We start from the raw sequence: 26,323 nt of genomic DNA on the forward strand, positions 1-26,323 counted from the left end.
ACTAGTTAGTGGGCACCCCAAGCACAGGTGATGCTTGATTCGAATTTGAAAAATCTACATTTCACGTTAGAATCAACTGAGTTGCCATTGATTTTGCTGCTAACACCTGTCAGGTGGAAGATGTCCACAATAACTTGTATTTCTGTGGTAGCCCACTGAAGCCCTATTTATCGAGACATTTGAGTTTCATAGCTTCTGAAACTTGTAGCAAACATACAAACATTGGGGATTATTTTGCAAAGTTGGTGACACTAAATACCCTTTTCACGACACTGAGTCAGTGAGTCTAGAAATATTTTTAAAGTAGGAAATACTCTGCATGAGACACAAATTATCTTTTACTAACCTTGAAAGTATCAGCCAAGATTTCAGCACCTCGTTGATTTGTCCTTTTGGAAAGGCCCACAAAAAATTCTCTGCCTATTAAAAAATGTTAGGGAACATGGTGAATAGATGGCATCAGTGGCTGCTCAGTACTTCTTCACTACAAATAATAATCTTCAAGCATCACACAATCTTTCCTTCCACAGAAGGCTGTTTGTATAAAGGGTATTCGACACCTGCTCTCTATACACAAACCTTATTTCAAACTATTGCCCTTAAAAATAATTTTTTTCAAATATGTAAAAGCAGATGATAGAACAGTAGTTAAACTAGAGCATTGGTATGTAACAACAACAGATTTTTATTTTGGGGAGATGAAAAAGTGGTGGGTGGTAGTGATGGCTTTGTAATAACATGAATATAGTTCATGCTTCTGAACCATACACTGACTAAGGGTTACAATAGAAGATTCTGTGTTATGTGTATTTTACCACAATAAGAGAATAAACATATATTTAAGAATCAAGAGTTGAAACACATTAACAATTTGTAATTAGAAATTAAATAATATCAGTGACAAGTTAGTAACCCTCTTCTTCCCACACCCCCCACGACCACCAAAAAAAAGAACGATACCAGACAATTGCAATGTAAAGACTGAAAATATCCACCTGGGTAAAGCGAGTTTTATGCTGATGGTCTGAGGTCTGAGATCTAACTTTACATCCATTTATTTAAAATCAAAACATAAAATTGCTTCTCAGCCTTTTGGCTAAGATCAAGTGTAAAATCAAAACATAAAATGATGCCTATCTAAAAAGTAAAAACATTTCGGAGGACAGAATGTTCTGTGTGTTTAGCTTTTATGAAATTCTGCAATTTTTTCTTTTCAGAAGGCAAATCACTAAACAAAAATGGTTTCCTAGTTAGAGGTAAACAAACCATTACAATAGACAAGGTTAGGCAATACATAAAAAAGAGAATCTCACAATCTCTTTATTCCTTAGAAAAGAATTCCACAGGGAATGTGGAGAAATGCTCAATGAGAAATCAGTACATTTTAGTCCCAGAGGATTTTTTAAGGTAAAAAATATGTTTTCAAGGTATAATATAAGTACCATCATATAGAAGGAATTCCTTGACTCAGTTTACAAATGTTACATCTTTAATTGTCATCATATCCTTATAAATGGAGTAAATGACATAGTTTAAATCATGTGATGACAAATTCCAATGGCTGATCTTTGGTGACACATTCACAGCTTTTATGGGGACAATTGTCCCTTTAAGAAAACTCACAAGGCCTCCCTGGTGGTACAGGGGTTATAGTGTCAGCGCCATCAAGCTATCACCTACCACTGTGGCATGAGTTCAATTCCCAGCCAGGGAGCTAACCCACAAGGAACAGCTGCTCAAGACAGATTTCTCCTGTCCCACCTGCTGCTCCCCTCAACAGTGTACTTTGTTTATCTGCCTGTTCTGTTCACCACTCCGTTTCTGGTGAATCCCCCCGCACCTCTGGCCTGTATGTATAAATAAATAAATCTTTTTTTTTTTTTAAAGATTTATTTATTCATACAGAACTGGGGTACAGGCCAGAGGCTCAGGGGCGGTGAGAGGCTTCACCAGAGACAGAGTGGGGAGCAGAACAGGCAGATCGACGAAGTACACTGCTGAGGGGAGCAGTGGGCGGGTCAGGAGAGGTCTGGCTCGCCATGTGGTCTCCTCCGGGGCAGGCGGCAGGCGGGAATTGAACTCATGCGGAAGTGGCTTCAGATTCTCAGTGCTGTGCTTTAACCCGCTGCGCCACCAGGGAGGGCCAATAAATAAATCTTTAAAAAAAGAAAGAAAATATACAAAATTAAAGAGTTAAATTTCCACTTGAAATGTAAGAAAAAAAGAACAGAATAAAAGCAAAGAAGTTTGAAGGAAGGAAATAAAGATAGGATCATGAAGAAGAAAGGAAACATACAAGAAAAAGGTTTCAACAAAGTCAAAAGTTGGTCCTTTGGGAAGATCAATAAATTGACAGATCTTTGGCAAGAAAAAAAGAGAAAGCATGAATAGCCATTAGAAATAAAAAGGGAACATAGCTATAGTTGCCATGAGCACTTAAACAGACTTTAAGAAGATATGAATAACCTTATAGTCAACCAATTATATAAAATAGATTTATTCTTCAAAAACAACACACCAAACTGCCTCAGGAAAAGTACTAATTTTTGTAAAGAAGAGGAATCAGTTTTAAAAATCTCTCCACCAATAAAGCACAAGGCTAACAGGGACTATTCATAGGCAGTTCTATCAAAATTCATAGAATTCACAATTCAAATAGTCATGATTTTAGAGGATAGAAAAATAATAAATATTTCCTAATACATTTGATGAGATTAGCAAAAATGTTTACAAAAGTCAGACAAGAATAACAAAAAAGAACTAGTATAGGTCCCAGAAATAAAAATCATAAAGTATGAGCGAACTATCTGCAACACTGTATTAAAATGATAATATATCAGCCCTCCCTGGTGGCGCAGCGGGTTAAAGCACAGCACTGAGAAGCTAAAGCCACTTCCGCATGAGTTCGAATCCCGCCTGCCCCGGAGGTGACCACATGGCGTGGCAGACCTCTCCTGACCCGCCCGCTGCTCCCCTCAGCAGTGTACTTAGTTGATCTGCCTGTTCTGCTCCCCACTCTGTCTCTGGTGAATCCTCTCACCCTCCGCAGCTCTGGCCTGTACCCCAGTTCTGTACAAATAAATAAATAAATCTTTAAAAAAAAAATGATAATATATCATAATCAAGTTTGATTTCATCCCAGAAAGACTGGCCAAATGTCAAAAAATCAAGGAATGTAATTAAGCACATCAGTAGACTAAAAAAGAAAATCATATAATCATTTTATTAAAGAAAAGAAAAAAAGAGTTTATTATCTGAAATTCTATTTCTAGGAGTTTAGAGAAACTCTATACTTCCTCAGGAGACACACACAAGAATGTACATAGTAACAATGAAGATAATGGACAAAGACTGAAAAACAATGAAATACACATCAGCAGTAAATACACTGTCAGTCTCACTGTGGAATACCACACAGTAGTGAAAATGGATGAAATCAGCTCTATGCATCAAGTTAGCTCAAAAGCAGAAAAGTCAAATGAAAGTTCATATAGTATGATTCTAATAATGTAAAGTTATAAAACAAGCAAGACTCTACAATTTAGGACTATATACATACTGAGGGAAAATATACTGGTGGTAAAATTCACTTACTGAGATAAAACTCAAAGAAAGAGAAGGCAAAGACACAACAAAACTAAGCAGCTGTTTTCTCATGCTGGGGAGGCAGAGGTTGGGACTGGGTCTTTTAAGATTCTGGCAATATTCTCTTTTTTAAATACAACTGGTAGGCCAGGTATTCACTTTTTATTGACCTTTAAACTGTACATAAACACTTTTATACCTCTTTTTTTTTAATATGTTCCATATTTCACAAGAATAAATAAAAGTAGATGTAAGTTGATGTCTATATAAGAGAAACAGAATTGAAACAATTTCTGCCAGGAGCTATTTGCCTGACTGACAGCTTTCCCAGCAGAAATGGAATTAGAAAACTGCTTTCCTTCCATCCATCTCCTGATCAATTATTAACGAAGTTCTGAATTACAAAAGGAAGAGAACACAGAGCACATGACACAAGCCAGATTTTGTTTCTTGTTCAATTTTCCCAAATCCAAAAATTAAAAGCTGATGGGTATACAATATTGTGAACCTAATGTCACTGACTGGAACACTTAAAAATGGTTAAAATGGTAAAATTTATTATGCATATTTTACCAGAAGAAAAAAACTGAGGAGTAGGAAACACAAGGTAGGGCCAGCCATTTGGAGTTATCAAGTAGATAATGATCTTAATATCCTAACACCTTATTTTGAATAAAATAACTTTTAACATATTAAGTATTAACTATGACCCAAAACAATGTACAGATTATGCTAAATTAGTACCAAGCGAGAAGTCTAGGCAAAAATATTAGGCAAAAACATTAGGCTTGCAGTGCTGTGGAAAGACATTTCACCAAAGGAAAAGGTTCCTAATGAAAGTTGTGTGGTAACACTGAGGATTTTAGGAGATCCCTTCAGCTTAGCTGTTAAGATAACTAAATGGCTGCAAACACAGCTTGCTTTAAGTCTAACTTCAAATCTTATCAGCGCTTGTTTACAATAAATTATTACATGGTGAAAAAAGTAGGAAATCTGATTTACACATTTAGCCTCTAACAAAAGTCTGTTTTTCTCAAATCGAGTTTTATTGACTTACTATTTGCTTACAAGAGCATATTTCTGGAGTACGGCTGCACAACCTTGATGTGTGTATCTGGTTCTCTCATGCACCACCAAAACCCAGTGTCACTACTCTGCCACCTTCACTCCCTCTACCCCTTCCCTTTCTCCACTCCCTGCCTCTCTGGTGACCACTATATTTTTCAGAGTTGAATTTTTTTGTGTGTGTGCGTTCACAAAAGTCTGCTTCATAAGGAAAACAAGATGTTCCAAAAAAGAATGGAAGTGGCCTCAAGGGGAGAAATGAAGAATATTTGAAACAAAACTTACAAACTCTATCCATTTGGATCTAGCCAGAGCTGAAACTGCAGCAGAGGAAGCTGTGACAGCTTGTTCTGTGTTCTTGTGGCTCAGTGGGCCTGGGAGCCACATCCCAGAAGCAGGCGACTGCCTATGACAGTGTTGGCACAGGTTGTGCTGGGCACAGTTCCAGGAGATCCTGTTCATACAACCTGTGATGAAACTACGTCCTCTGGAGCTCAGCCAACACTGGCCTTGCCGAGAGGTATGTGCTACTGCACAAGACTCAAAGTGTCACCAGATAAACAAACACCCCCTTACTCAGGAAAAGTAATCATATCAAATGTAAGTGATCTAAAACATTGTTTTATATCAAAACAAAGATGGCTCTACTTTATATACACTGCCTTCAATATAAATTTCACATCAGCTAAATTATTAGCCTTTGAGAAACGTCATGTTTTCAGCATGAAGCTACATTATCAAATTCTTCAGGCCCAGTCTCTGCTGATGTTAGGATTACATCTGTGAAATGTATTTATTCTCTAACACTTGGGGGAAAATAAATTCTCATTATAAATGAAAAATTATTACTATCTTGCTTATTAATATAACTAGAGTGAATCTAGGGATAAAGATTTTAGCACATGGGTTTACAAAACAGTAACAACATGATCATAAAGAGGTTAAAAGTTAAATGCTAGCATTACCACTTTCTTGGTAGCACTGTTACCTCCTTGTAAAAACTGACTCTAGGCCCTCCCTGGTGGCGCAACGGGTTAAAGCACAGCACTGAGAAGCTAAAGCCACTTCCGCATGAGTTCGATTCCTGCCTGTCCCGGAGGTGACCACATGGCGTGGCAGACCTCTCTTGACCTGCCCGCTGTTCCCCTCAGCAGTGTACTTTGTCGATCTGCCTGTTCTGTTCCCCGCTTTGTCTCTGGTGAAGTGTCTCACCACCTCTGAGTCTCTGGCCTGTACCCCAGTTCTGTATGAATAAATAAATAAATCTTAAAAAAAAAAACTGACTCTAGTTAGATCAATAATAATGCTAGTAGTTTAAGTTTTGCTGAGTTCTGCTACTTCATCTGGCATTACGCTAAGTAAGTAAGCATTGAACATCATTTAAATCCATTTGCTATCTGGGAATATAATTATTTGTAAAACACACATCTGAATTAAGATGTACTGTCACACAATGCAAAACTATATAACCCATAAACTCTTGGTGTAGAAGGGCACAGAAGATGCAATTCAGAAAATGATATGAATATACAGATAATATTCTTGTATAAAATATGCATATATAGGCCCTCCCTGGTGGCGCAGTGGGTTAAAGCACAGCACTGAGAATCTAAAGCCGCTTCTGCATGATTCCCGCCTGCCCTGGAGGTGACCACATGGCGTGGCAGACCTCTCTGACCCGCCCGCTGCTCCCCTCAGCAGTGTACTTCGTCGATCTGCCTGTTCTGTTCCACACTCTGTCTCTGGTGAAGCCTCTCACCGCCCTTGAACCTCTGGCCTGTACCCCAGTTCTGTATGCACAAATAAATAAATCTTTAAAAAAATATGCATATATATATATATAAACAAAAGTACTCACATATTTAAGTGATTATCTTTAGATCAGCTTTGTTTTTTCTTTTGTGTGTGTGTGTGTTTTTTTACATTTTCCAATGACCTGTTCTAAACATCTTACTATGATAATTTTTAAAATTATAATTAAATGTTTATAAGTGAATATAAATGAGGTACCAGGAGTACTTTAAAAGAGAAATAAGTAAACACAACAATACCTGTGAATAAGACATCTCCACCATCTAAGGTTGCATTTTCATCCTTCATCTCTACTATATTGAGCTGAAGTTTTTCTAAGGCTTCTTTCATCATGTCAACCTGTTGAAATGAAATGACTTGGATTAATATCCTACCATTTCCTAAAAGAAAACCAATCATCTTCAACTTCTGAACATCAAATCATGCCCCCAGCTGCACACATGCACACACATACACCCTTTGTGAATATATGAAAATACATAGTTTAATGTGAACCAGTCAGAGAATAAATTACACGTAGGAAGAGAAAAAAATGGCTTATAGGCAGTGTCCATTCTGTCCTTTCTGAGTCTGAGTTCAAGGTACTATTATAAACCTCTCTTCTGCTGGAGGCTGACTAGCTAGGGCACTGCTGAAACAGTGAGTGGTTAGGGCACAGGAGACAAGAAAGACAGGAAGCCGAACATCAAATCCTCCTAGCCCTGTCAGAAAGTACAAGACTTAATTTTAAACCTTAAGTCAGTCAGTCAGTCAGAATTGCACATAGAGTAATACGTGAAGGGAATATTAATGACAACAATCAGCAATAATATTTCAGCTCACAGGACAGTCATGCTTTCTATCCAAATAGTTTCCAAAAATGTCAGAATCCAATGTTCCCTATAATCCTGAACTGTTATTTAGGTTTATACTCAAGCAGTTATGATTACCTGGCTTTTAAAAATCTAGGTCCTCAAAGGCAATTAACATATATAATAATTGCTATCAAAACCAAAGATTACTTGTATGTGAATTTCAGAGATGTTTCTATGGTTCCCAGATGGAGTCTAAAGCACAAGGAGCTATTCCAGTCTGAACTAGGGAGCACTTCTAAGTGAGGTTCACTTTGATACAAGAGGAAAAAATGAAAGCAAAACAAATATCCTTTGCAGCTCACATTTAATTCAAATCCTTCCAGCAGCTCACCAAGATCATTTAAATATTTCTGAAGCTCTATACACAGATCTGCCTTTAACACAGCGAAGACATACATTGAGAAGACATGAGTATGGACTAAGAAAACCATGAGATCACACGGCACTGGGAAAAGCAGTTCTGCCAAAATACAGCCCAAGACACACAGTGAATGTCAGTGAATATTGTGGAGACACACATACGACAGTATAACTTCCCAAATAATCAAAATATGGAAACACTATGACAACAACCCGATATTCATGCAGTTAAAAAACATTAAAAATGATACAAAGCAAAATAAACATAGCATCTCATCTTTGTCCTGGAACTCATGTACAAATTCCACAAACCAGAATGACTCAGAACAATAAAAAATTATTTCCATGGATGAAATGGTCTTAATGTTGTAATAAATACATGTAGTGACCTCTTTTAACATCAGAATAGGTTTTCCTATGTAACAGGAAGTGGAATCGTTGCTGTAGCATAAAAAAGAAGCAAAACAACACCACCATGATTTGCTGGGCTACAGCGAACCCAGGAAAACACACAACTGTTTCCTTCTGGCATCTGACTCTGTGTCCATGGAAAATTCTCTGCGCTTACAGGGAGATCATGAGAACTGAGCCACCGTTACCTTTTGTTCTATTACATATGCTAGTATTGCCAGTATAATTTAATACCCCAAAAAGTACTTGGAATTCAGCAATAACATGGATTTTGCTCTGTAAAGTTCCTATGTAATATCTCAACTCAGGGACTTTATTCAACTCTTAAAAGTTTAAAGAGAAGTAGGGAGGTTAATATATACCAGTCTCAGAAACATTGTATTTCTTTAAAAGTCCTATGCCTTTCAAATTAAAGTTTTAGAGAATGAAAATGCTTGCGGTTTCTTAAAAGTTAAAACAGCTGCACTGACATGAAAAAAAAATTGGCTTTTGTGCAAAGCTGTACTTTTTTTTCTTTTAATATTCAGTCATATCCATATAAACAAAGTCATCAGAATTGGTCCATACCACAAATGTTAATGATATTACATTACTTTCAGAGTTGTATGGACAAGTTAAAAATCTATAAACATCCAGTAAACAATTTTGAGAATTGTAGGACTGGGCATCAAATCGCTGATGCTAAGCCCAGGGAAATTTCTGGAGAAGAAACTAGAAGTTGAATCTGGAGGCTGTCTATGGAGCACCACATACTCTTGGCTCAGGGCTCCATGAAGTAGACAAACTCAGCTGCAAACAAGGCTCGGGATTGCCCTACCACACAAACCCATTGCTCGCCAGCTATTCAGGCAGTCAAAGCACTAAACATAATGATAGAAGTGGGGATTTTGCAGGGAAAGATCCAAACCATGTGCCTTCAAGCAACTGCTCATTCTGTGGTCACAGAGCCATGTTTAATGTTGACTTAATTAACCTCCTAGAGGAGACAAAAAGAGCAAACAACACATTCACCTTTCACTGAGCCACTAACTTTGCAGAATGGAACTGAGCATTACTCAGGGTGGAGAGAAACTGTCAGAACAAACAGTATTAATTCCAAAGACTGAACTGAATGGGTCATTTTAGACCATGAAATTAGAAATAAAAGGGGCAAATTAGAGAAATGATAGTTTAAATGCAACCATACACTTTCATTCTGTCTTAAAGATTTATGAGCCCTTTTTCTCTTCCTGCTTTCATACTACTTGCACTTTTCTTATATTTTTACTTCATGTTTCCATTTCTTTATGCCCCATCTTTTGTCCTATCCTTTGCTACAGATTCCTTCCCTAGTCATAGTGCGTTCAGACCATCTACACTGTTCCAATCATCATCCTATATTATTTTCTTCAAGAACTGTACCGGTTTCAAGAAAATAATCTTTTCTTTTTCTTCTTCCCTTCTTTTCTTCCTTTTATTTATTTATTTTTTTTCTGAGAAAAATGTAGAGGTATTGGGGTTACACATTCATAGTCACTGGGAGAGTCTGGAGAAAGCAGTGTTAGGAGCAAGTGGATTCACATTCAAGCTTTGTGACTTTTAGCTGGGCAACGTCGTAGGTTAACTTCCTGAGCCTCAATTTCTCACCTTTAAAAAGGGTATTTAGGGCTCTCCCTGGTGGCGCAGCGGGTTAAAGCACAGCACTGAGAATCTAAGGCCACTGCCGCATGAGTTCGATTCCCGCCTGCCCCGGAGGTGACCATATGGCATGGCAGACCTCTCCTGACCTGCCCGCTGCTCCCCTCAGCAGTGTACTTCCGTGGATCTGCCTGTTCTGTTCCCCGCTCTGTCTCTGGTGAAGCCTCTCACCGCCCCTGAGCCTCTGGCCTATAGCCCAGTTCAGTATGCACAAATAAATAAATAAATCTTTTTTTAAAAAAAGGGGGGTATTTAATCATAATAGTACCAACTTCCTTGGTACTATTTTTAAAAAAGATATAGTTATTTATGCATACAAGAACGAGGGTGCCCGCCAGAGGTGTGACATATGAGAGGATTCACGAGAGTTCGAGTGGGGAGCAGAACAGGCAGGCTGACAAAGTACACTGCTGAGGGGAGCAGCGGGCAGGTCAGGAGAGGCCTGGCACGCCATGTGGGACACCTCCCTGGCTGGGGAACAAACCCGCACTGCAGTGGCTGTGGACAGCTTCACAGTGCTGTGCCACCAGGGAGGGCCCCTAAATACTATTATAGTTACTGAAATGTTACCACTTTGTGGGAAAAAATCAGGCTAAAAGGAGTCCCTCTTTCTCAATACTTGGTCTCCTTTTCTGTTCCATTCCTTTCTTATTTTCTTTTGTGCCTCCCATTTTTGCCCCCCATCTGTCCTATCACATATATATCACCATCATCCTGTTTTCAGGCTCCTCCTGATCATTAAACATGTAAACCACTCAGCACATAGGAATCGCTTAATAAATATTAGATATCTCTTTTATATTTTTGATAAATACTAATTTGGGTGTACTCACTATATATACTTATACTATGAAACTGACCCACATGAGAAAAGTTGTTGCTTTTTCTTACATTGGAAAAATTTCTTGTGTTTTACTACCCCTTTGTGAATTAAATTCATAGTATTTTCTGTAAAGTCGGTGTAATGTTGCATATGTCCACTGAAGACACATTTAAATTTAAATCACTTGAGTTTTATTTGCCTCCAGCTCCTAGACGCTGTCAGGCTATGCATTAGATGTTTTGCTTATTCTCTGCTCTGAAATAGCTCTCCAGAGACACTACCTAAGGTGGGAAATGGACTCATCTGGTCAATCCCATAGGACTCACAACAATGTCAGCTGAGATACAGAATGATTACACTTATCGAAACAGTACCACTTTATGTGAACAAATCAGTCTAAAGGATTCTGTCTTCCCCAATACTTGGTCCCCTTTTCTTGCCTTTTCTGTCCTACTTCTTATTTTCTTTTGTGGCTCTCATTTTGACCAATGTCTCATTTGTCCCTATCCTGTGTATATCACCATCATCCTGTCTTCTCATTACACCTGTTCTGGGCCCTCCAGGTGAGTGGAAAGAAGCAGGGACTTAAATACAGGCTCTATCACTTAATTAGCAATGTGACTTGGGATAAGTTAACTTCTTTGAACCTCGGAGCCTCAGTTTCCTACCTTGCAAACGGGATGTTTTCTCTCTAACAGGTTTATGTGAGTAACAAATAATGTAATACATATAATGCAACTAGATCAGTGCTTGGCACACTGTGCTCAAAAACAGTAGTGGTTGTATCATTATTTGCCACTAAACTCAATGTTTGGTTAGAATTCTCGCTAACTTTAAAAAGGAATAAAGATGAGAATGTGTCACTTTTAGCATTCAATAAAAAAACTTTTGATCCAAATTCTCTTATTCTTCTTGCAAAATCTTCTCCAATACCCAAATATAAAAGCCTTGTACATATTTTTGGGACACTATATTCTTAATAGCTTGCAATAGCACTGTAACATCCATATATAACCTTTTCCTTTTGACTTATTTCAGTTAGCACAATTACTTCCAGCTCCATACATGTTGCCACAAATGGCATGAGTTTGTCTTTTTTGATCAATGAGTAGTATTCCATTGTGAATATTGACCACAACTTCTTTTTTTTAAAGATTTATTTATTCGTGCATACAGAACTGGGGTACAGGCCAGAGGCTTGGGGCAGCGAGAGGCTTTGCCAGAGACAGAGTGGGGAGCAGAACAGGCAGATCGACGAAGTACACTGAGAAGAGCAGCGGGCAGGTCAGGAGAGGTCTGGCATGCCATGTGGTCACCATCAGGGCAGGCGGGAATCGAACTCATGCGGAAGTGGGTTTAGCTTCTCAGTGCTGTGCTTTAACCTGCTGCACTACCAGGGAGGGCCTGACCACAACTTTTTAAATGTTCCAAGTGCCTTTAAATGTATAGCTCATCCTGTTGTCAGAGCTTCAGATTATGCTGTCATCCAAGGCTGAATAGCAGTAATATAACTTTTTTGGTATTGAGATATTTTCATTTTCTCAGCTTGTTGATTTTGTTTTGCCATTGAATGTTAGGTGGAGATATAGATAATGATGAAGTCATTTAAGAAGCTGATGTGATATGTCTGGAACATCAAGGAGAAGCTAGTTTAGAACATGCTGATATATCAGAGTGAAACTGTGTTATCTCTGTCACAGTTCATTTGTTATGTTATTATGTCTTCATGTTCTTTGTTAATTAATACATCTTTGGTCACTGCAGTCACTTAAACTGGTACATAGGCTGATTTTACAATACTTAATGTCTATACCACATTTTCTCCTCTGATCAACAGTTCAGTTCAGTAAAAATTTGGTGGATTCAACTTTTTGTTTTTAACCAGGCTACAAAATTTAAAATGACAACCCAAGTCCTTCCTCCTGTGAAGTTAACAATCTAACAGAGCAGATATAACTTGTGAGTATAAAGTGACAATACAGTGGAATATTTATTGGGATGCTCACAGTAATTTCACAAGAGATGAAAGGTAGGCATTAATACACCCATTTGACATGTGTAAACTGAAGTGAAGGACGTTTGACTGACTCACTGAAACGGCCTCCTGAACCCCTCTCATTCGTGTTAATGCTCATGTTCACTGAACTGGGTGATGTTTTTCCTGATGTCTCATCACTGAGCACAGTCCACATCTGAGTGGAAGCTCACATCTTGTGTTTTCCAGCTCTGTTCACTGAAGCCCATTGAGTACTATATGAACCTAAGACTAGGTCACCCCAGGTTACGTGACATCTTCAGATCAGATACATGACACTTCTGTATATGAGGGTCTTAGGATACTCTGGTGCAGTGTGGTTAAAAGACTAATCAATATGAACAGAATGTATGAACTTCATGAAGACTATTTACCCAGGATGGCCTGAATATTAATTATCACCTCTCAACTTTTGGTAGCTTTAGTTTTTTCGGTAGTTCATTTCTCAACTTTTCCACATGTGCTGGTTAAATTACTAAAACCAAAACTACCAAAAGAAAAAAAAAATTAGAGAGGTTTAACATAATAAATGATTCAATCATAAAAATTCCTGAAAAAAACAAAAACAAAACAGAATTCCTTTGTACGTCCATTTTAGAATAAAGCTCTCTCAGGAAGAATTTAACTAGCAATGAAAATAGGTAACTATTATGTAGTCTTCCTTTGTGCAGAAACTCTACATGAACTCATAATCCTCATAATCCAAAGATACAAATATAAGTATTATTTCTACTTGATAGATTCCGAGGCTGGATAGGTGACTTGCCCAAGTTCTTACAACAACAGAGCTGAGAGCCAAACTAAAAGACCTTTGTTTTGAAGTTTGTGTCCTTTCCTGTATAATTTGTCATTGACAAAAGATAAGTGAACTGTGCAATTAAATGATAATAAATGCTAGCATGACTATAGCCATGATTTATAAAGCTGTATAAGATTTGGGAATACAGGTTCACACCTTTTCAAATATATGTCGCCACACCACACCCACCACAAAAAACACCCATAACTCTCCACCATAGTCCAAGGGCTTCAGCCTCCCTTATTCCTCTTTCCCTTTGGTAGTCTCAATTCCACAGATTTCTAAGGCAAAACACAGTTCTTATTCACTTATTCAAGTAGGTTAACTAAAGATCTTGACTGAGAAACCCTTCATTACCTTATCCTCAATGACTGCTCTATGTGCTACAATGACAAAACTGTATTTTTTAAAAAAAGTATTACACTTACTAATTTTTTTTAACCAATTAAGCCAGCTTTCTTCACAACTTGTGTAAATTGGTGCTTTTTCTACAGGATCACATTGCCTGGTGTTTGAACACAATATCAGATAAGTTTTTGGAATGATGAAATTATTTTTGGGAATGCTGGATTTTATTTTTTCCTTTCTACTACTGGACTTTTTTGTATGTTTTAATTAAAACCTTCATTAGCAATGGTTATGGCCTAGTCAGGGTTAGTAGAGTTCATAGTCATTCATTCTGAGACTTGTGATTCCAGCCTCCAGTCTAAGAAATGATTTTTTAAGTACTCACCCTTTGTCATATGTTCAGATATGTGCTTCTCTTGGAGCATCTTTAAAATAAATTAGTGGAAAAACTAGCTAAGGAATATTAGGTAAAGGCTTATTTCAACCAGAGTTGTACAAAAATGACTAGCTTTAAGAAACTGTCCTTGTTTCTGTTATAACATGGTGGTGACAAAAACAGCGAATAATTTCTTTTCTCTGTCATTGAGTCTGGGCACCCTCAGCTGGATTGACTGTAACAGTTCAATATTTCCCTAATAGAACCACTTCAGTCAACGTTTTACCAAGGAAAGCTAATTATCTAGCTGATGAGTTTTGCCTTTCCCAAATTACTTTAGAAAAATATGATCATCTCCTTTCCTTAGTGTTTTCCTCTGTTTTTTTTTTTAAAGAGTTTATTTCTACTTCCAATTTATCCTTAACAAATGTTTAAATAAAACATTCATTTGATGAATAGCCATGAGGGATAGAACTTCATATCTGGTTTAGAGTCATTCTCAAAGTGCAATAACCTTAATACCATCTATATTCTCTTATAAGGCAGAGCATGGTGAAATTAGATTCTCATAAATGTCATTCCCATTATTTATTATCTTTTCCCTTGAACCAGGGTTGGCTAGCTAAGACCCATTGTCTCTCAACCAGATTTATTATGGACCAGATGCATTCCATTTCACAACAGGAATGTGTTTATTATAAAATGTACAAAGCTTATTGTCTAACAAAGCACACAAATTATAGGGGGAAAAAACCCCAACCAATGTTATTTAATAAAGAACATGATTCATAAAGTTTTTGGATGAATTTGAATTTAATTTAAAGTCACATACAGTAACAGTCAAATCTTAAAGTAAATCCCAAGTGAACATAGTTCTGTTTATGCCGTCAAAATGAAATGCACAGTAATATGCAAACATATGACCAAATAAATTATTATTAACACTACATAATTAGTAAGATTTTCTCATTGCTTCATTTTTCCTGGAGAGAACCTCAGAAACTCTGAGAAGATTAACTCAGGTTTTCAGAGCATAATTTAGCACACTGCATCTCTAGTGATTGATTTCATTTAATATTTGTACAACAAATTGAAGGATATTCTTAGACATACATAGGGAGAAACTAAATGATATCCCTAAGAAGGTAAGTAAATCTAGCAGTTAAAAGACAATACAGGAGCCCTCCCTAGTGGCTATGGGTTAATGGACGCAGCACTGCAATCTGGCTATAACAGTTTCAGTATGAGTTCAATCCCCAGGCCTAGAGGTGACCCATATGGTGTGGCAGACCTCTCCTGACATGCTGTCCACTGCTCCCCTCAGCAGTGTACTTTGCAATCTGCCTGTTCTGTTCCACGCTCTGTCTCTGGTGAATCATCTCGCTGCCCCTGCACCCAGTTCTGTTGCATAAATAAATAATCTTAAAAAAAAAAAAAAAGACAATGCAAACAAGTAGATTACAACATTTTTTAAGTAAAGTATGACAGTTAATAAAGACTAAAGGAAATGTCCAATAAAGAAAAGAGCTATGGCTGGTTTGTGTCACTGGTGGAAGAGATTCAGAAATAACTGAGCTTCTAGAACTTCATCTACCTGTACAATGACTATTGTACTATCCAAGTTGGCTTCCAAGGAAGATCTATGTATAGAGGACATGGTTTATCAACGAATGCTTTCAACATCCAAACATAATTGTGACTTTAGTTAAGGAATAGTGGGCCACTTGCAGTTGGATTATATGGGTATTTTTTGTTTTGGTCATCAGCCTCATTTACCTGTTATTTTTTCCATCTATACTCTCATCAGTAGTATACCTTTGCTTCTGTTGGTTATCTCCACAGACTAGACTTGAAACAGCTCTGGTCTCACTTTTGCTTCTGCATGCTCTATTTCTAGTTCATTCAAAAAATTCCATAAACTCTGGCAGTGCAGCTATACCAGCACTAGATGCCTACCTAAGCAGTGAGTCACCCACCTTCTTGCCCTCAAGATCTTCCAGACTCCTGTTGATGTCCCCAACTGCATTCAACATTCTGAGAATTGTCTTAAAAGATCACTCTCTCTAGACTTGAGTTAAAAAAATGTAGCACATCCTCCAATTCAATTTAGAAAGTACAGATAAGAAAAATGAAACTATTAAACAAATTTGTAATCCCACCACCATGTGTAGATACTACTGCTAATGTGTTGCCTAAACTTCCAGTAGTTCCTATTAAGCAAGTTTATGAGAACTTTTTAGTTTTTGATGATACTATTATAAAGGAGTACTACAAGCAAACAATTCCTTATTAAACAAAATATGGGATATTATTATAAGGCAAATTAAAAATATCTGTACTTTGAGTTAAGATTACTTTAAAGTAATCAGTTTTTTCCTGAAAAACTGTCTTTTGAAATAGACTTGTTTTGTTACATAATCCCAAAAACAGTAAGTAAAATTGTATGGAACTTCAGAATACCTCAACACTAAACCCAAACAAAGATTCAGACCTTTATCGTGGTAAAAGAATTTTAAAACAAATTTACAAAACATTTAAATATTTAAAGAAACATTTCAGGTTCAGTTAGGATACACATTAAATTTTGAGGATATAGTGCTATGTCAAAATTCATGGAAGCTTTTTTCTTTAAATATACCTGAATCAGATAAGAGAAAGCATAGATATATTTAACTGCCAAAAATTATTTGTTCTGAGATACCAGTAAAGATTTTCCTCTGTTATTTGAAATCTTGAACAAATGCTGGGAAAGTAACTTACAGCTGAGAAACATTTAATAACTATTAAATGTTAAACAGGGAGAGAGACTCTGTTCTTTGAGGATATTCAGGGCAAGACCCAGAATACACCTGGTAAATGCATGTTCTCATTACCTTGATAATACCTGATAGCCCGTAATACCCAATAAGACTGCCAACTGCTTGTCCACACTGATTACATGCCACATATCCCATTTTATGGCTGAAAAGGACTTAAAATTCATGAAGCTTGTTGAAAGCTCACCTGTCACATTCAACTCATTCCAAAGTATATGGGAAAAAGAGCAAACTTTTGAACTGGAACTATTAGTGTGATAAAATAACCATGTTCCATTAAATTGCTATATACCTTCTAGAAGATGTTGATCACGTCAAACATACTACTGCAATCCTTTTCTTTATACGACTTGTGAAATTTTATTCTATGCAATATTACTCTACCCTTTCTAGCCCTTATTCCACGGTTGCTCAGAATTCAAACACTTATTCATTAAGTTTGTAATTCTGTTTAGTGTGCTATTAACAGAATTCTTTAGAGAAGTTCATGGAAAAAGAAAATCAAACTTATTTTTGGGTCAATGACCAATTTTAAAGGAAACACATACTAAACCAGTATAAGGAAAAGGTCAGGATCCATGAGGTATTAAGAAAAAAAAAAAGGAAAACACTCATTTTCACAATTTTTCCAACATTATTTAAAAATAAAAACAAGTCTAAGTATGGAATGGCAAAGTCTTGGCTCCCCTGTTTTAAGAGTGGTGAATAATACTGCCACCCATAGGAAATTAGAAAGCAATTTTAAAAATTAATTACTTGAGATATTATTGGTTTACCTCACTGTATATGATTCAGAGGAATAGGTTCATACCTCCTCAGATGGGAAAGCAAGACGTTAAGCCTTAACATCGGGGTAGTTTATGTTTTCCTTCCTTTCATTTATTTTGGGGTTCAAAGTTGAACCCTACAAATCTTGAGATGTCGCTAAAAGAATAATATACAAAGTATTAAATTCTTTAAATTTAGCTTCTCACTGGCATAGCTACTAACTAACCTGTGTATTATAAATGGTATATGAAGGTAGTGCTTATTAGCATGTAAGATGCTGAAAATATATGAAGCTGAATATATATCCTCTAAAATTAAGCATTTTAAAAGAACTAATTCATTGTATATATTGTTTTCCTGATGACTAATTTAGCCAGTTAACTCCTCGTTTGAAAATTGAGAATGTAAGATATAAAAAATTAAAGCTAAGAAAATACATGTTTAATTTTAAAATTCATCAAACAGATTTTTTTTCTATAATTTAAGAGGCCTGAAGAAAGGATAGGTCTCTCCATGCTGAAGGTACTGGACATTCATCTCTAGTCTGACAGTTTTCCAGTGGGTAGAGCTGGGGGTAGTATTTCTTTCCACTGGGCAGCTGATTTGGAAAAACACGCCAGAACAATTTTTTTTTTCATCAGCAAAGTGAAGCTAAATAAAAGTAAAATTCACATCCTAGATTATTTTATGATTATAAGTATTTGCGTCCTTCTTTTAGAGGGACCAAGATTAGGTGTAGTGAGTTTTTCCTGCAGTATCCTCTCTGAAACACCTTAAGGGAAACACATAAAAACCAACATTAAATGATACACAAAACCACAGCAGAGAGGAAGTAAATATTAAAGCAACAATAATATGATTCAACAAAAATAAAAATGAGTAATAGTTCAATATAAAAATCTGTTAAGTTATAGTAATTTTTCTACCCATCAGAAACAGATAAGCATACCTTTATTTTAGCAAGTATTTATTACCTGATAGAAGTCAAAGTCAGATGCAGCGGTATGTATAATAAAGTTTAACACTACAGAATTAAATGAAAAGATACTAGCACAGGATATATGACTCACAGAATCAGGGAATATTAAACCAGAAAAAGATGTTAGCAGAAAATACAGGTCACAAGATCAAGTCCCTTTAGGTTTAAATAACTTTCCCAAGTCACAGGAGCAGAAGCAGGACTAGAACTCAAAGTCTTCTTATAGAAATTTTGAGATTAAAAAGGTCAATGTTGAGACTACTAGTAAAAAGTTCTTTCTACTTAAATGTTTGAGAATGAACATATTATTAATCAGTATGTTACTGCATCGTATATTATAATTTTTATACCATCAATACATTAATATATATTTCACATAACATATTTATAATATATCCATTATACACACACATATATGAATTTAAGTGATATTCTATGACTCAAGTACAAATTACCAGATTTCATTTAAAGTTTTCATGTTGGCAAGAATTTAACTTTTCATGATAATCAAATTAAGTATCTGCCATCTAATGAAACCAAAGAGCAGAGCATAAATGCGGCTTGAACTTGGAAGACTAGAGTGAGGACACATGAAGACAGGCATTTTTTAGATATTTCCACACAGCACAGGATTAATGGCCCACGTATTTTTCAAATGATAAGAAAAATCTAAAAAGCCAAAGTTATTCACAAATGTTTGCCAGCTTTTTTCTTAAAAGGTTCTTTGATGGGGCCCTCTCTGGTGGCACAACAGGTTCAGATGCAGCATAGCAACCTGGCCACAGCTGCTTCAGTGCAAGCTCAATCCTGGCCCCAGAGGTGACCCACATGGCGCAGACCTCTCCTGACCCACCTGCTGCTCCCCTCAGCAGTGTACTTCGTTGATCTGCCTGTTCTGTCTGTCCCCACTCTGTCTCTCATGAAGACTCTCATTGCCCCTGCATCTCTCGCCTGTACCCCAATTCTATGTGTATAAATCTTAAAAAAAAAAGGTGTTTTTTTTTTTTTTTTAAAGATTTATTTATTCGTGCATACAGAACTGGGGTACAGGCCAGAGGCTCAGGGGCGGTGAGAAGCTTCACCAGAGACAGAGTGGGGAGCAGAACAGACAGATCTACGAAGTACACTGCTGAGGGGAGCAGCGGGCGGGTCAGGAGAGGTCTGCCACGCCATGTGGTCACCTCCGGGGCAGGCGGGAATCGAACTCATGCGGAAGCGGCTTTAGATTCTCAGTGCTGTGCTTTAACCCGCTGAGCCACCAGGGAGGGCCAAAAAAAAAAAAAGGTTTTTGATGAAGCCAAACACCTCCCTCTCCTTCCCTCCCTCTCTCCCATGCCCATTTCCCCCATCTCTCTCTCTCTCTCTCTCTCTCTCTCTCTCTCTCTCTCTCACACACACACACACACACACACACACACACACACACACACACACACACTTCAGGAATCCATTTGAGGACTGACGATTTGGTTTCCCAGGTGACTGACAACCTCTTTCCCTCTTTTTTACTATTTGATATCTGCCCACAGGAAAAAAATAGGAAATATGCAAACAGTGACACAGTTTTTGTATACTGTATTGAGCTCTGAACATTGTGAAAATGTATCTACAGTGCCAACAAAATGTGTGCTATGAAGAATGTTTGTAGCATACATGTGAGGTAATAAATTAATTAGAGTGATTTCATTACACTTCAATTTATCATTCCAACTATCTTCTGCATTTTGCAATTTACAAAGCACCTAAGTAGAAATTATTTGGCTCAATATGTATGAATGGGCATCACATTTTAGAAGCCAGAAGGGATAAAGGAAGTTACTGAGGATGAATGAAATTTCCCCAATATAAAGTGATAAAGCAGGTTTAAGTTATAAATGGGAGTCCTTTTGAATCTTCTCATCCTTAAAGGTTGTACCTTCATCATTTTTTCCCTAAATATTCCAAATACAAACCTGAAATTTTTTTATATGTTTAGCAAGTTTCTGTTATTAAATAGTTCTAGTAACATAATGAATTGAGGGTTGTACTGTGCTCAAGAAGGTTTTTTAAAAAAACACTCATTAAATTTGTCCCTTGTCTATAACTAGGGATTCCTTTTAGCAATTGAAATTCTTGGTAAATAATATGCCTTGCTCTTACCTATGAAGTCTGTATCTAAACTAAGCCAAACATTACATGTTTATCTGAAAACTTGCATATTTGTGACAGGTAAATGGAGAAAGTCACTACATGTTTAACTCTACATGTTATCTGAAACCTTGCATATTTGTGACAGGTAAACAGAAAAGGTCAATAAATAATGTGGAGCTGAAATTCTAAATTAAAAAAAAAGTCTCTGGAGGCAGGTTTCCAAAAGCTTTTTATATTTCCCATGTCTAAATTTCCTATTGTGCTTTTTATTTAAATTGAGGTAACACTGGCTTATAAGGCATAGGATCACACCTCTCAGATGCAGTGTCCCCACAACCACCACACCACCCCAAAACTACGGCACCCTCAGTCCCCACCATAACCCATTGTGCTTCCTCCCTCTTCAGTCCCCCCCTTCCCCTTTTATCTTGTAGCCCTAGTGCTTTGACTGCAAAAACATGGCCTAAGTTGGACACACAAACTCTGTTATATCAAAATGTCACTTTATTTTCTTGTAAATACACATATTTTCTAGAGACAGAAAACAATCCAAGTAAAGGCAGTCAGATCCATAATTTCAATCATTCAAGATTTAAATGCAGTTAAATTCACATCCTTTCCTTTTGTTTCCACCTCTTTAGGTAACATTCAAACTAAGTGTTCATAAATAAAACTGTACTGTCATCTTTTCAGGATTTACAGTCTTCTCACTGCATGGCTGAAATGATCGTCTCGCACTGGCTTCCAGTTACACCACCATGTTGCCTTTTACAGCCATATATTCCAGCCCTGGTTGTACAATCTCTTTTCACTTTTGGCTCTATCCTTACCCTCCTTCAGTCTCTCTCTTTCTTTTGTTTTCTCTCTGTTATGCACAGAGATACATACAATAAGCATACAACAAACTCTTCTCTGCTCATTCAGGGGAAGGGGCAGTAGAGTAGTGATGGCTGTATGATCATCACACCATAAGAGAATGTGTCACATTATTGCAACCCAGGGCCCAGGTTAGGATGCTGCTACTTCTACTCTACTAATATTTTGCATGGATTTCAAGAGGGTGAAGACACTTGGGGCATTTGTGAATGGAGCCCTGGGATTGGGTGGTGGCAGCAGACAGTGTCTTGGAGAGGAGACGCAACCCTACACTTAGTTTCTTCAATCACCTCAAAGAGCAGGCAGGGGTTCTCCTACTTGGAAATGACTCTATTACTGCTAAACATCAGCCTTCATTTGGGAAAAACTGTTATAGTATAATAATACATGTTTATAGGATTAAAGATAATGCCACCATCATAGCTAGAAAAGCGACTAATAAAAATCTATGATCCACAATTTTGAAATATAAATCTTCTGAAAATGAAGAGTTTTTTTTTTTTTTTTTGTCTTTGTATGGTTAAAAAAGAGAATGGATGTGAAGGTATTTATAGACTATCTCACAACTGAAAAATAATGCATGTTTTACCACACACATTAATGTGTTTGATTATGGATACTATCCAGGTACATCTGGATGATTATAGGGTACTCTCTCAGGTACCTCTGGATGTGTTATGAAATACTTACTTTACACCATTTCTTTACAAAAATTTGAAAAATTCTAAATTTTTAAATATATTTGGCCTCATGGGTTTCAGAGGAGGTCTGAAAGATATTTTCTCTGGATACAGATTCTAGGTTGATGGCTTTTTGAATGATTGCCATTACCTTGTTTGTGGCCTGCTTTATTTCTAGTGAGAATTCTCCTATCATTATTATTTTAACTCTTTTATGTTTATATGTTTTGCCTCTGATTACTTTTAAGATCGTCCCTTAATCACTGTTTTCAGTTATTTGTTTATAATATATCTTGATTTGAATTTGTATTTATTCTGCTTGGGATTCACTGAGCATTTTAAGACTGTGAGATTATGATTTTCATCCACTTTGAAAAGTTCAGTTATTATTTCTTTATACATTTTTTTTTCCTCTCTCAACCTCCAACCTCCTCCATTTTTCCTTCCGGAAAATTTCTATTGCAATATCTTCAAGTATACTGATCATTATATTACTTCTACTGTATCCAATCTGCTCTTAATTTCATCCATTATGTTTTCCATTCACTTTTTTTATTTCTAAACATTTCCCTTGAGTATTTTTTAAATTTTATGTCTTGCTGAGTTTTCTTTTACATCTTGAAGCATATTTATGAGATTTTATGGTAGTTGTTTTAAAGTCTTTGTTTATTATTTCCATCATTTATAAGTCCCTTGCATTTTTTTACTCCTGAATATGGATCATATTTTTTTCCTGTCTCTGCATGATCATTAAATTTTTTTTTAGATTCTGGACACTAAATTTTTACATCATTGGGTGCCAGATTTTATTGCATTTCTTCAAAAAGTGCTGGCTTTAGTTCTGACATGTAGTTAAATAACATTATGATCAGTGAGTTCTGGGAATTGTTTGTCCTATTTTCTGGTGGTTCTTTTCTCCAGGTCTTGAGTAATAACTCCTATATATGCACAGATTCTCAGCCAAAGATTGAAATAACAATTATGCAGATCTCTGGAGTTCTTGCTCTAGGAAGCTCCATCACCTCCAGCAGTCTTCCCTGCACATTCTACCAAATTGGTCTTGCCACAACCTGACCTTTGTCTTCTCAAGTTGGTAAAGTCTCTGGTTCCTCTCCCTCTTTTGCAGCCTGGAACCGCTGACTCCAGATAGTAATCTGGGGCAACTGTAGCTCTTACTTAGCATGTTTCCCTGGATCACAGTCCTATGCTTCCTTTCATGCAATGTCTAAAAACCACGATTTCATATAATTGACTGTTTTCTAATTGTTATAGCCAAAGGTAAATTGCTGTAAGTTTTCATTGATAGAAGTGGAGGCCCAAGCCTATACACTTAAACACTGTTACATTGTCTTTCTGACAACTTCTGCCACAACATTATACAGTTTCTCAACCCAAGGAATGCTCTTTTCTCATGAAAATAATGAAGGTCAACCTTTTCCCTATTAACAAAGAAGTAGATGGTCTAGAAATAACTTCTGTAAGAACAAGTACTATGTTCCTTGGTTATTTTGGCTATGCTGACATGAAAGGGAGCTGACAGTGAGCATGATAAATCTCCTTTAGGATTTATATGTCACTTCATTACTTAAAGTACTTAGATATAGCTGTTAACTCTAATGGGTCTTGGAAGCTAATTAAGGGGATCATTTTTAAGTATATAGCAGTCTGTCTCTAGACTGTCTGGTAGATGGACCTGTAGCAGTGTGATTTATAAGTAAATTAAGCCACTATATTAAAATTAACAAACACGCAGAAGCACAATTCATAATTGATGTCGATTCTCTTCCTCTTCTCTTCTGTAATATCTATTTTAGCTTCTGAAAAAAAGCGCCTTGGCGTGCCAGAGTACCTTTGCTAAAAGTGTCAAAACCATCAGAAAAGAGCAAACCAGCTGGAAACATAGAGCTATGACTACACCCAGAGACTTTTTCTAACTTGAAGCAAAACCAAACTCAAAACAACTTGGAAAAAAACATCCATTTAAACTGGTGAACAAAACCAGGAACATTTTGGAAGAAAATGAAAGATTACTAAAATAAGGTTTGATCTTATTTACCATGCTCTTTTCATTTTCTTTTAGGAGATTTCATTTAAAAACACACATTCAAAAATATTATCAAATTGGAATATAAGCCAGTCTCTTCCTCAAATCATTTTGTTATTGGGAAAACTGTCCCAACAGGCCTTAACTAACGGCAGGTTAGACAACAGGTGAGGACAGTCTCAGAGAGTGCCATGCGCAGCAGAATCAGACAGACCTCATTTTGAGGTCTTACTCAATAGGGATTTGGGGGAGCAGGACTGGCGTCTGAGGACCCCAGGCAGGTTCTTTCTTGGTGCTTATTTTCAGTGAGGAAGAATTCAATGTCGAGACCAAAGTTTCAGAGAAGAAAGAGATTTACTGATAGATAGGATGAAGGACAGAAAGATCTCTGAGTGGAGTGGATGGCCGGCTGAGGTGACTAGGTACAGAGGGAAAAGAGTAAGGGTTTGGTCACCGGGTAGCTCCAAGTTGCATCTCTTGTTGAGTGGCTGGGCTCTCAGAGGTCTCCTAGGCTACCAAGGTCCCCTGAGGGATCCCATGATATCCAGCCTACTTTTCCCAAACTAGATTTGGCTCGTTGCTATTATGTTGGTGTTCTGAACATTCCATTTTAAGTTGAATTGGGGAGGGGGACACCCTCTTGGTCTGTGATTGTTATAGTCAGGCTGATAAATGGACTTGGGGCTACCTGCTCTTAACTGATGGCCTATACTCATTTCATAACTTCCTCTTTCATTACTAGTTGTGTGACACTGAGCTAGTAGTACTCAATCTTTCCAACTCTTGGGTTCTTATTTTGAAAGTAGAGATTATAACAGTGACTGTCTTATAGGGTTACTATAATGATTAAATAAAATGATGCATGTGATAGCCTTAGTACAGTGTCTGACACATGGAAAATTCTTAATTCTAGCAATTGCTTCTGCTACTACTGTTATTAAGGGAAAAACTACCTCTTGAATACATATTGTAATTAAAAGTTATATAAAGAAATAAATATCATAAACTGAGGTTATGATAGTAATCTACATGGTTGAGTGAGAAGTAATTATATAAAAAAATAAGTTTCATTTATGTTCATTGTTGTCCTTTAGAAACGAAACACAGAGTAGGAACATTTACTTCGCATTCTCCCCCCCCATTCCATTTCTGAATAGGTTGTCTAGAATCATTAGGTGCCTTAGTTAAGTATGAAATTACATGTTACATTTAAAAATTCATGAAATTTTCATTATTAAAATTGATCTGTATATTTTTTAACCTATTTGGATACAGCCTTAGCAAAATCATAGCAGACATGACCACTTTAATGCAATCAATGGCTCTCTGAAAAATAACAAAAAAAGAAGAAAATGTCACCTTTGTTATCTTCTTGAGGAGGCTATTTTTATCTACTTTCAAGGTAGAATATTTGGTTTCCTTATTGATAGGTAGTCTGTTGATTGCACTAGCCCATGATTAACTAAGAAGAATTCAAATTGATAACCCCTGAGAGGTTGTACAGCAGCACATTTAAGTTCACAAGTTTGAGAACTGGAAACCTGCATTCAAACCATTATTCTGATAGTTGGCAGTCAATTGGGTATGCTACTTATACATATTCTACACCTTAGTTTTCTTATCTGTAAAATGTACATTAAAAGTTATTTTTTGGTATAGAGATTCCTCAAAAAACTAAACATAAAACTGCCATCTGGTCCATTAATCTTACCTTTGGGTATTTACCTAAAGAATACGAAAGCACTAATTCAAAAAGATATACACATTCCTATATTCACTGCACAAGCTACTATTCATAGTAGCCGAGACACAGAAACTACCCAAATGGATAAAGCAGATATATCCAAGATATGTCCAATGGATAAAGAAGATATAGTATGTATAA

The 26,323-nt window shown here is 36.7% G+C and overlaps 1 protein-coding gene across 1 annotated transcript in view; it reads right to left on the bottom strand.

Annotated features, from left to right (window-relative positions):
- DDAH1 (dimethylarginine dimethylaminohydrolase 1) overlaps positions 1-26,323 on the bottom strand; it is a 112,315-nt gene that overhangs the window by 31,670 nt on the left and 54,322 nt on the right. The window contains exons 2-3 of the mRNA XM_004679174.2: positions 6,702-6,801; positions 347-420 (exon numbers count right to left, since the gene is read on the bottom strand). Coding sequence (XP_004679231.1) covers positions 347-420; positions 6,702-6,801 — 174 coding nt within the window. The remainder of the gene's footprint in view (positions 1-346; positions 421-6,701; positions 6,802-26,323) is intronic.

The sequence above is a fragment of the Condylura cristata genome, unplaced genomic scaffold (assembly GCF_000260355.1).
Source record: "Condylura cristata isolate star-nosed mole 26May11 unplaced genomic scaffold, ConCri1.0 scaffold00008, whole genome shotgun sequence".
Taxonomy (NCBI): domain Eukaryota; kingdom Metazoa; phylum Chordata; class Mammalia; order Eulipotyphla; family Talpidae; genus Condylura; species Condylura cristata.